General features: G+C 43.6%; 1 protein-coding gene across 1 annotated transcript in view; it reads left to right on the forward strand.

Moving 5' to 3' along the window:
• Nucleotides 1–12,797, forward strand: part of LOC147339793 (epidermal growth factor-like protein 6) — a 41,571-nt gene that overhangs the window by 13,783 nt on the left and 14,991 nt on the right. The window contains 4 exon segments of the mRNA XM_086388853.1: nucleotides 312–431; nucleotides 3,181–3,300; nucleotides 4,894–5,028; nucleotides 7,294–7,416. Of these exon segments, the coding sequence (XP_086244979.1) occupies nucleotides 312–431; nucleotides 3,181–3,300; nucleotides 4,894–5,028; nucleotides 7,294–7,416 (498 nt within the window).

Genomic DNA, 12,797 nt, shown 5'->3' on the forward strand with positions numbered 1-12,797 from the left:
TGGGCATGTACCCATGTTTCTGTTGGACATTTGCCCAGGAGTGGAATGGCTGGCTCACAAGTCTCTGTATCTAGCTGCCACACAGTTTTCCAGAATGGTTGTGTCTATATTTTCATTCCCTTCAGCAGTGTAAGATGATTCAGTTTGCTCCACACCTGCACCAACGCTTTAATGATGGTCAGAGAAGAGGTGAGTCACCACCCTTTGTACCTACCTCCACAGCTGGCATCCAGGGTAGGCCAACCCCATTCCACATCTGGGTGTTTCCTCCTTCAGTTCACCTTTCTCCATTTCCTGACTGCCCCCTGCAGATGTGACTGAATGTGGATTCAAACCCCGGCCGTGCCAACACAGATGTGTAAATACACACGGTAGCTACAAGTGCTTTTGCCTCAGCGGCCACATGCTCCTGCCAAACGCCTCATGTTCCAGTAAGTTTCAGCAGCTGGCCTGCTCTTGGTCAATCCAGAGGCTTGACTTTTTGCATTTAATGCTTGGGACAAAGTTAAATTAAGTGATTGGAGGGGAAACACCCACCCCAAAGACTCTCACATCACCCTAGACTAAAACATCTTTGCACACTTATTTTTTTCAATTTATTTATTTTTTAATTGAAGGATAATTGCTTTACAGAATTGTATTGATTTCTGCCAAACATCAACATGAATCAGCCATATATATATAGGCCCTCCCTCTAGGACTTATTTTTAATTGTAGTAAAATACGTATATTGTGCAATTCACCATTTTGATAATTTTAAGTGTACTTCAGGCATTTTATACATTCACAGTGTTGTGCAAACCATCACTGCTCTCCAGAATATCTCCATCACCCCAAAAGGAAACCCTGTCCCCATTAGCAGTCACTTTCCACTCATCTTCTCCTCCACCCCAGCCCTGCATTCTATCTCTCTGGATTTGCCTGTTCTGGCCTCATTGTTTTTAAATAAAAAGACTAACTAAGGGGAAAGATACATTGAGTCTCTCTCTATATGCACAGATGAATTAGAATTCTTCATGAAAAAATAAGCATACTGAAAATATAAGCATATTGTTTGAGGAAGGTGATAAATCTCAGTTCCATCTCAGGACATCAGTTCTTCCCACCAGCTATCTTTCTCACGCCCCTTGCCCCATGCTCAAAGATTAGTGACTCTTGTTGGAAGTCCATTCCAGTTCACATTCCTGGAAAGAAAAGCCCTTCTCTGATAAAGAGAACCCATGTCCTGTGGGGCCTAAATATCTATATCCGTTCATTTATTGAGAAGGAAGGCTTTTCAGGTTTTATGTCACAGCTGAAAAGCAAATCCATCTGCCCTCCCACCCCCAACAAGCCTGCAGCTTGTGCCTTCTGCCAGCTTCCCATGGTTGCAGGGTCCTCTGACTCCCCAGCCTATCCTGGGCTCTCCCTCCATTGGTTGTAAAATCCGGGCTCCTGCATAGCTCACTTCCCCCACCCCTGCCTCACCCTTGAGCTGCTGGCTCCACTTGGCAAAATGCCCCAACACCACTAGAGTCTCCATTAGCAAGCATGTTTAAGAGATAAAGCAGGCATTCAGAGAGTCTTTTTTTTTTTTTTTTTTTTGAGTATTTTTAAAAAAATATTTATTATACATTAAACAGAAACCCCCAAGAAACAAATACGTAGCTTAATGAATTCTTATAAAGCCAGCATCCATGTAACCCCTATCAAATAGAACTTTGCCAGAACTACCCCTGTCACCCTCCAGCCCCTTGGGAACAACTGTCCAGGGTTTTCTAGTCATCACGTAACATTTTTAAAAAGATATATGCTAATGGATGTTTCTGAAACATTCCATGAAAGCCTTTTTAGTGCCAAAAAAGATATCTTTCTCCAAATGGAAGAATAAAATGAGGTAAATTTTGAAGATTAATTTTGAAAGGAGACAACTAAAGAGAAAAGGAATAAACTAGAAATATAACCATTGGTCAGTGTTTGCTACATTACCATGGCCTGTGTGTCTGTCCTGGTGCCCTCTTTGTCTATTACTATACATGTGAGGGTTGCCTCTGCCTCCCTGTTTATAGCTTCCAGTGGCCAGGTGGCCCTGAATGTCTCTCTCGGATGCTGATTTTACTTACCCAGCCCTTTGCAGTCTCTTTCATCCAGCTGGTTGACTGGCATGTTATAGATGCGGGTGTATAAAGAGAGGATATTCACAGTGCTCCCCTGTTATAGGCACTTTTGATCCATATGTACTGGAACCCTACTCGGGATATGTGTTTTTGTGAGACACGGTCTATTTAGCAATGAGTGACAGAAAAATCGAACTAAATTATCTTTACTTTTAAAAGCTGGAGGCAAGCAGTTCCAGAACAGGTCACCAAGGACTCAGCCTCTGCCATCTTCAGGGTATTGATTTCATCCTCATGCTTGTGGCCTTGTGGTCACAATATGGCTGCCCTAGCTCCAGATATCACACACACATCAAAGGTAGGCAAGACAAAGGGAAAAGGAGCGATGCCAGGAAACAAACGCCTCTTTTGTGTCCATCCGTTTTGTCATGCAGCAGCATCTTTTCCAGAAACTCCAGCAGACTTATCTTATTATCTCTTTGGCTATAACTGAACCATATGGCCACTCCCTTGTTGCTGCATGGGAAGCTAGGAAAAAGATGTGTAACTGGCTTTTCAGCCTCAGTAATGGGAATGGCTTTTGGGTAGCTGATCAGCCTTATCTGCTGCATGTTTTAATACATGCACCTAAAAGACAAGGTTTAATGATTTGAGTGACTCTCAAGGAGGCTAGATATGAATGGAGAGATGGGTAGAATTGGCATTTTTTTTACCCTATTTATTCAAATGAATCATCTCTATCAGAGGTTGCATTTCAGCCAATAGTAGAGACCAGTCAGGTGACTTAAAGGATCTTGTATAGGAAGAGATAGAGATGCCATCTTTGGTGACTGAGGGGTGCATGCTCTGCCTAAAGACAGTCAGGTGCAATGCACTGGCCAACAGAATCAACCAGGGGGCCAACAAGACACCACCCCTGTGCAGATCCCATTTGGATCTCCATCTGGGACTCAGATGATGAAGCTTATCCTCTGATACCATTCCACGTGTTACATTTCATGTCTCAGGGGTCAGGGATCGTTCCTTAGTGACCATTTTTTTATCATCTCCTGGGGAAAAGGCTAACCCGTGCCTCTTTTCACAGACTTTAGGACGTGTGACATGACCAACTGCCAGTACGGCTGTAAAGACACAGAAGAGGGGCCACGCTGTCTGTGTCCGTCTCCAGGCCTCCTCTTGGCCCCCAATGGAAGAGCTTGTCTAGGTAGAGTATCTGGGGCTACCTCCTCCCCTGACTTCTCCCTTTACTTCATTTCTCCTTTTTCATCCGTCACAACCTACTTGTTGACTAGACATCGAAAGTTCCTGAAATGACAGATTTATGTCCATTTCCATGACATTTATAGCACGAATGTTTTAGATGCACTTTGCTGTGCTAGAGGAAACACTTTTCTATAATTTGTTGGGTTGCCTGATGCCATAATGGAAAAAAATACAAGTAATTTTATTTTTGTATATTTACCCTGCACTTTTTACTTCAACCACCAAGTTGTATATACTCTTAGTGTATTTAACTATATTGCACTAAAGATAGATAATATTATAACCAAGTTAACACATAGCATTAATATGGGATGTCAAACCAAACAGAATGTTGAAAGAGTTGTTAATATTTTTTGATGGAAGCAAGCAAATAGCACTATGATTTGATATTCTAACTTCTGGACTATAATAGAAATATTTTTCAGTTGAGGTGGTTGGTGTTTATTTACTGTAAATGTATTGATACATAACTTGATAAACCACATTTAGAAATCTCACTCAAATAGATCCTAAATCAGTTAACCACTTTAATAGAAGTCTGTATAAATTAAAATTTTGGTTCTGCTCTTTGAGAGCAGGCAAATATTTACTTCAGTTCATAGGGTTTAATGCTCTTCAGTAAAATCAGATTTATGTCAAGGCTAATTCTTGACCAAATGAATCCAAGTGTTCACCCACCTCTTTGATTTGTCGAGTGCCATTTGCATTGGAGGAGAAACTTGATGTACATGAAAGTGATCCCTGAAAAATAATTTTGGTCAATCCAATACTTACTCGTTAATTATATCAAGAATGCAAAAAGAACAATAAGCCAGCACCAAATTTCTTGTTTAACCACTGTTTCAAAATAATGATGGTTCCAAATTTACTTGATTTGACATCTGAAAGTTAAGGCAAAGTCTGAGTCTTAATGGTTTGGTCAGCATAGCTGTCAGCCCCTCTGTGATGTGACTTTCCATGGTAGCAAAGGAAGGAAGCCTCTTGTCTCCTAAGTTGCACCATGGCTTCATTCCACTTGACCCACCATTTATGTATCAGTACATTCTTTAGATACTGTGTTTCTGATTTGGGACAATATGACAGGATTTGGAGGCTGTTGCTAATGAAATAATTCTTTTGTAAAATGCAAGCTTTGAATGTTTGTGTATTAGGTTTGCCATGCAATATCCATAGCTGGAAGAATATTAATTCCTTCAGCAAAATGGAGTGTCTGTGTACCAAGTGCCAGCCGTATGTTCCCTGCCCCAGAAAAGGCAGGGCTTAATGAAAGAGAAAATGTGAATAGAAGTAATGCCATTACAGCAAGATAATACCTCTAAAATAAGCTGTACAAAGTGATAGAAATCCAGTGAATGTGCCTCAGGGATCCAGAACTCTTCCCGGAGGATAGGACGTTGGTAGCAGAATAATCAGTTTCCAGTGAAGAAACCACACGTGTGTGTGCGTGCTGTGTGCTCTGGGTGCAGGCACAAGAATGTGTTGGAGGGAGGGTGCTTTCTTGGTGTGTCTGACGTGTCCTGGTTCTCCATCCTAGACATCAATGAATGTGTCTCTGATAAAGCCTTCTGCCCCTACAATCGAAGATGTGTGAACACATTTGGAAGCTACTATTGCAAATGTCATGTTGGATTCGAACTGAAATATATCAGTGGCCGGTACAACTGTGTAGGTAAGAAACCTATAGGCTTTTTTACAGGTATTTATACATCAGTTCAGTCTATTAGTTGAACCATCTACTGAACTGACCAGCTTAACAACACAAAGAAAGCTATATTTTTCTAAATTTTTGTCATTTGGGAACTCTGATGACATGAATTACATGAAGCCAGGTTCATCAAAGTTTAATGTAAAGATTCACAGTCTCTGTAGCTCTATTATGGAGATAAATAGCTTGAGATGATTTTTGTGGGTTTTTTGAAAAAAATTGATTGGTTTCGTTTTGTTTATATTTTTGGTTCTATTTCCAGGTATAGCTAAAAGTGCTGTTACTTCAGTTGTGTCCAACTCTTTGTGACCCTATGGACCGTAGCCCTCCAGGCTCCTCTGTCCATGGGATTCTCCAGGCAAAAATACTGGCATGGGACTCCAGAGGATCTTCCAGACCCAGGGATCGAACCCGCATCTCTTACATCTCCTGCATTGGCAGGTGGCATCTTTACCACTAGCACCACCTGGGAAGCCCTGAAAATGAGGACAGTGAAGCATATTTATATTTGATAAAAGGAGGAATAACAAGTCCTGCTTAATCTTGACCTCAGTGGCCCTTGCCTAAGTCTCCCTCAGGAATGGCTTTAGAAAAATGAATGAAGGAGGTGCAGTGTTCTCTTTCCTCACTCCTCCTTCAACCTTTCCATGGTTCCAGCTCTATGTCCCCTAAGATGTTCGCTTTCTGGTGTCATCAAGATGACTCTATGATAAGACTGAGGTATCACTCAGCTCTCGGCCCGATACGGGTGAAATCAGAAATCCTGTCCCTTAGGGAAGGAATTCCAAGTCTCAATGAGCAAGTGAAGTGGGGTGTTTGGGGAACCCTTGCACGGCTTCCCATTGCCCTTGATAGAGCATGAATGGGGCTGGTCCTGCAGACATCTCGGCCCCCTGGGGATTCCTGTTTACATAACGTGCCCATGACACACATGTGTGCGTAACACGGAAAGCTGACAGCAGTGGGGAAAGTAGGGTTTCTTTCCACCCTAAGCTCAGAGCTGACCAGGACATGTCCTGTGTAATCGTGTTGGGGAAATATCCATTCCTGGGTTTTGAACACATTGTATGAAGCCTCCATAGCTCTTCCCTCAAGCCTAAAGGCCATCCTAATCTGGCTTGTAACATTCCCACTTCTTGTGAGCTGGGATCCTCCAAGATGCTCCAGAACCCACCATCTCTGGGGTCCATCTCCAGACTGTGTCACAGAGTTGGAGCCTATTTCCTGAGACCTAGAGGGAGATGCTACAGGACAGGGTGGGAGTCCACACGGGGAGCTGTCAAAGGAAGCAAATCTTTGTGATTTAACAAGTGATTAAGATCAGCACCTGAGCCCCCTTGTGGCTGAGGTAAAAACAATAGCCTAGGGGACGTCCTGGTGGTCCTGTGGTTAAGACTCTGCACTTCACGTGCAGGGTGGCACAGATTTGATCCCTGGTCAGGTAGCTAGGATCCCACATGCCACATGGCACGGCCATAAAGAAATTAATTAATTAAACAAGCTAACAATAGCCTGTTTTATGCGCATATTCCCCAGGCAAGAATACTGGAGTAGGTTGCCACTTCCTTCTCCAGGGATCTTCCCGACCCAAAAATCCAACCCATGTCTCCTGCATTGGCAGGTGGGTTGTTCACCACAAGTGCCCATGGGAAGCCCTCGAGAAGTATAGCAAAAAAGCGGGAGGGAAAAGAAGGCCAAGGAAGTTGTCACATGGGTGGAATTCAGTAAACTTTCTGAGTCTAAACCCAACAGACGAGCTCAGACCGGCCTAACCCCTGCTCCTGGCAGCCTGTGAACAAAAGGTTCACATTTTTCAAATGATGTCAGTGCTTCCAAGCCCGTCTTGTTCTTTGTGGGCAAGGAGTTCCAATCCCTTCTATGTATAGAATTTACTTTCTGATATTGTTATTTAGTGGTAAGTTTGGCCGATGACAATGTTATGCAATCAAGCCCGAACAACTAAGAGATGTCAGGAGCCTTGATAAGCAGGAGAGGAGGTTTCTGTGGGGGAGGTGAGCTGCAGACACCCTCCCTCCATACCGGGCAGCAAGCAAAGCCAGGGCTTTGGGCCAAGGTGCCAGGCATCCTCGGCTCTTCTGAGCTCCCCAGCCACACAGGGTTCGCTGGCTGGGTGGAGTGGTTGGCCCTGGAGTTACTCAAGTTCAGGGGATAGTCTTTCAGCAAGTGCTGTTACCACAAGATGATTCTTGCGACTGTTCACATTTTCAGATATAAATGAATGTGCTGCGAATACCCACACGTGCAGCCTCCATGCCAATTGCCTCAATACCCAAGGATCCTTCAAGTGCAAGTGCAAGCAGGGGTATAAAGGCAGCTGACTGCAGTGCGCCCGTAAGTGCACTTGGTCACCGCATCTTTGCTCTTCCCTATAAAGCATTTGCTCCTTGTCTCCTTCCTCCCTTTCCTTCTCCCTGCTCCTTCCTCTCTGGTGTGTTGGGAGCAGAAGGGGAGCAGGATGCCTGCATACAGTGTTTGGAAACTTAACTCCGCCTCCGACTGTTCTTCTCAGCTAATCAGACCACAGCTCCAGTTCTCACAGAAGTTGTAGGCACTGCACTTAAAGGACCTCAAGGATTCTGAAGGTTCTTCTACTCACGACATGTTTTCAAATACTGAAAATAAAATTTGAGGACGATGACACTGAGCAAATGCATCAGTCAGGACAGGCTCGGTTATGGGGCAATACCAAACATTCCTGAAGAGTCAGTGGCTTAGAACCGGAGAAGGTTTTTAACCATGTGAGTCAGGACTTTTTTCAGAACGTATAACTGAAAAAAAAAGTACAATGAAGCGAACCTCCCTTTGTCATCCTCCTCAAGCCTCTAGTCACTTTTTTTTTTTTTTTTAAGTTGAGTCAAGTCTCATGGTTTCTGCTGATGAATTCTTTAATGCTCAGCTGGTAAACTCTGAAACAGTCAATGAAAACATCACTGCTGTCAGAAGCTGCAACAATAATCACAGTTTCTTTTGCCACTTGTGCTATACCCAGAGAGAGTTGTCAGGGAGTTTCTTGTCCACATTGTCACTTAGGAATGCAGGCTGACAGAGGTCCCACTGTCTTATGGTACCATGGTGTCAATCCGAGGCTGAGGGTTCATCACAGCAGTTAAAGAAGTGTGGACGATCATGATTAAGCTTGGAAGCAGGGGAGAAAATATATCTAATCCTGTCACGCATCCTGAAAGAGAAGAGAACTAGAAATCATGGTGAGCACCCGGAATATCTTCCAAGACCAGCCAGCAAAGATCACAGGTCAGTCACGTGCCTGACCAACCATGTCCCACACTGTTTAGTCACCTGGGCTTATCCTTTGATCATGTCCCTTTTAGCATTGGCTCATTGTGTGCCAAGACTTATTGGCCACCCTGACTCTACTCTCTCATAAATGCCTTAGGAGCATAGCCACATATTCCAATAAATATGGCTGTAAGTTGTCCCTTGAGCTGTATCGCATCCTGTACCCCCACCTGGCTGATACTCCTGATGACGACAGAGCTGAACTCAGTGATGGCAAAAATAAACAGCCCACACACCATGATGGACTCTGAGCACCACACTCATAAAAGATTCATCATACCCCAGTGGCACTGGATGAGATGATGTACACAAGAGTATAAGCAAAGAAGATGAGTCTGGAAATCACATTCTGTGAAGAACTGCCAACTGCCAAAAGAACGGGGCAGCGTTTAACCTGGAAGAAAAAAAAAAAAAGGGTGTGGAAAAGCAGACATAGTGCCTGTAAATATTTTGAGGAATGTAAAGTAAAAAAGCCAACTCACTGGAAAAGACCCTGATTCTGGGAAAGATTAAAGGCAGGAGGAGAAGGGGACGACAGAGAATGCGGTGGATAGATGGCATCCCTGACTGAATGGACATGAGTTTGAGCAAACTCCAGGAGTTGGTGATGGAAGTGAGACCTGGTGTGCTGCAGTCCATGGGGTCACAAGGAGTCGGACATGACTGAGCGACTGTACAATAACAAAAGTAAAAGTGCTTTCCCATAGCCAAAGTAGGCCAAGGGCGGGACTGCATTCTCTCTGACAAATTTCCCCATCAGGGATCTCAGAGTGAAGAGAACCTGTGGAGTGGGGACCATGGCCTCCAGGAGGGCCCCCGCTTTGGTTAGAGATGGGATTCAGCAACTCCTCGGTCTCCAGTAGCTTGTTTCTGTGGTTTCCGTCCCTCTGTGTAGACGTGCCCATGGTGTCCTTCTGGAACTTTATTCAAAAAAAGGCTGAGAGACTGGCTTCCTGTGCAGGGATGTGCATGGGTAGGTGGGATGGCAGGAAAGATGCCATAATTTTGAAAGACCTGCAGAGAAGGGATGGAATCAGTAAACCTTCCGCACAGGATCAGTGGTCAAGGGCTCCCTCACGCCACCAACTTTGCACATGTCCATTCTGGCCTTGCCGGTCTCAGGTCGTCTGGTCGACAGCCCAGCTTAGGGCTAGGAAGGCCTAAATTTGAATCTGAGCTGTACCCCGTGCTGCCTGTGGTCTTTGGCCAGGTGCTTCACCTCTCTAAACTCAGTGTCTTTCTATCTGAAATGGACCCCGTGGTGGCCCTTTAGCGAGTCCTCAGAAGGGGCCAGGCCACCGTCCCTCAGAGACCCCTGACTCCAGTGAGGTGGGGGACAGTTCTGTGCATGTCCCAAGCCCCAGTGCAGTGGACTCTGCCTGCATTGTGGCCTTGTGCCTTCCTCCCAGAGCTAAAGCCCCAAGTTCTCACCCCCAAGGATAGTCAGTCCTCAAGCCGTGAGGACCAGGGGTCTACAGGTCAATCCCCCAGCCTCCCCTGTGCAGCGGGACAGCTCTGAGGTGGGTTCTGTGCTGGTTCCCAGATGTCCCTCGACACCCACAGTGATTACCTGTCCATCGAGGCAACATTTTTGACTCTCCTCCCTTCCTGTCTCGCTGTCCCTCTTACCCCTCTTCCGCCTCCTGGAATCACCTGTTAAGTAAACCACCTGCACCTAAATCCTTATCTTGGGTTATGTTTGGGGGCCCCCACATTCCTCCCAATACTTCTTTCATAGGTTCATTGAGACTTGAATGAGGTAGTATAGACAGAGAGCTTAGTTCGGCCAGGCACATAGTAGATGCTCAATAAAGTTAGCTCTGGCTCAGACTGTTATTAGCACAGTTTCAATCATATTCATTAAGGTCTAGCTCCTCCTGACTCTGAAATCCTGTAAAAGTAAATGCAGAAAAATGCTGTGCATAGAGAAAAAAGGTTCACTGGAAAAACACTTGTGTCAGTAAGGGAGCAACTCAACTCACCTCCACGTACTCATCCCTGTCCCCAGACCAAAGAATCACAGAGATTAGGAAGAACTGGCCAAAACAGACCTGGAGTGCTTCCTTCTTAATCACTGGCTCCCTCTTGAAACCACAGTGTGTCACCAACGTCCAAATGAAGGCACTGTTTTTAAGCGAGCAAGTGGGTAGCTGTTTGCAACCCATGTTTTTTGTTATTGTAGCCCAGTGTTTAGAGATTGTAAATCCCCCATCAACCCAAACAGTCTTTAAATTTTACTGAAGTATAGTTTGTGTACAATGTTGTGTTAGTTGCAGGTGTACAGCAAAGTGACTCAGGTATATATGTGTGTGTGTGTGTGTGTGTATATATATATATATATATATTAGTGAGTGTATGTTAATCTCAGCCTCCTAATTTATCCACCCCTCCACCTTTCCCCTTTGATAACCATAGATTTGTTTTTGAAATATGTGAGTCTGTTTCTGTTTTGTAAATAAGGTCATTTGTATCACTTTTTAAAATTAGATTCCACGTATAAGTACTATCATATGAAATTTGTCTTCCCCTACCTGACTGACTTCACTTAGTATGATCATCTCTTGGTCCATCCATGTTGCTGCCAATGGCATTGCTGTGTTCTTTTTTGTGGCTGAGTAGTTTTCCATTGTATATATGTGCCACCTCTTCTTTATGCATCCCTCTGTTGATGGGCATTTAGGTTGTTTTCATGTCTTGGCTGTTGTAAATAGTGCTATGAGCTTAGCAGTGCATGTATATTTTTGAATTACAGTTTTCTCTGGATACATGCTCAGGAGTGGGATTGCAGGATCATATGGTAGTTCTGTTTGTAGTTCTTAAAGTACTCTCCATACTGTTCTCCACAGTGGTGTATCAATTTACATTGCCACCAACAGTATAGGAGGCTTCCCTTCCCTCCACACCCTCTCCAGCATTTACTGTTTGTGGACTTTTTGATGATGGACATTCTGACTGATATGAGGTGATACCTCGTTGTAGTTTTGATTGCATTTCTCTGATAATTAGTGATGTTGAGCATCTTCTCATGTGGTTTTTGGCCATCTGCATGTCTTCTTTGAAGAAATGTCCATTTTTCTGATTGGCTTGTTTTTTTTTTTTTTTTTTTGACATAGAGTTGCATGAGCTGTTTGTTAATGAGCTGTTTGTTATTTTGGTCAACCTAAACATTTCTTATGCTAAGAAAACTTTTCTTTTCTTTGGTCATCCAACTCTAAGCTTATTTAGGGGAGCAGTTTAAAACAAATTTTTCTTGATTCTTCAAAACCTCAAACTTATCACAATGTTCTGTTTGATATCTGAAAAATCATTAATTTTGTTGCTGTCCATTCTGCAGCAGAATCATTTCTCTAGTCTTTTGCCAAAATGTTTATTTACAGAAGAAAACTATCTTCGGGTCACTCACTATGTTATTTGCCCAGTCCTTTCCATTCTGCTTTGATTGATTCTCTGTAAAATAAACAGCCATGTCTCTTTTGAAAATTGATCTTAACGTCTTAACAAACATTGCTTAAAGGATGACCAAAATCCACCCTTACGTGCAAAGAAAAGTCATAGAAAAATGAGAGAATCACATCTAATTAGTGTTCAGCATTATAAAATGCTGTGTTGTAAAATACATTTGTATCTGTGTGAACTGCTTGTATATAATAATAAAGTAGCTTTTATTATGAGTGTATTGTTTTTGAAAAAGTCCAGACCTTAGATGGCAGTACAGAAGAGGAGTTAGTCAATTATCCTTATGCACCATCTGTATCCAAAGAACAATGCAACCTAAATGTGGATGTGTGTATTCTTTTACTGCTCTTATACGTGTGTGTTTGTATTAGTCTCTCAGTCATATCTGACTCTTTGCAACCCCATGGATGGTAGCCCACCAGGCTCCTGTGTCCATGGAATTCTCCAGACAAGAATACTGGAGTGGGTAGCCATTCTCTTCTCTAGGGGATCTTCCCAACCCAGGGATCAAATCCGGGTCTCCTGCATTGCAGGCAGATTCTTTACCATCTGAGCCACCAGGGAATATGTGGGTATTAATAATGCACCATTAGATAATGTGGTCTTAGTTTGACAGCAGCTATACGTCATTCTAAGGAAATCAAAACTCTAGTACTACCCAACTTGGTTAGTAACAGTCAATTTAAGAAAGGACACTGTGTCATTTAGTTACCAAGAGCATGGCTTCTGGAATCAAATTGCCTTGGCTTTATTCCTGGCTCCCTAGCCTACTGCCTATGGTCTGAGAGCAAACTAACCTTTCAGGATCTCAGTTTCTCTCTTCAAAATAGTGTGTGCGTGCATGCTAAGTTGCTTCAGTCATATCAGACTCTTTGCGACACTATGGACTATAGCCTGCCAGGCTCTTCTGTCCATGGGATTCTCCAGGCAACTGGAGTGGGTTGTCATGCTCTTCTCCA

Source organism: Bos grunniens, chromosome X (assembly GCF_055505025.1).
Source record: "Bos grunniens cultivar Pamir isolate PY7600 chromosome X, Bosgru_T2T1.0, whole genome shotgun sequence".
NCBI classification, from domain to species: Eukaryota; Metazoa; Chordata; class Mammalia; order Artiodactyla; family Bovidae; genus Bos; species Bos grunniens.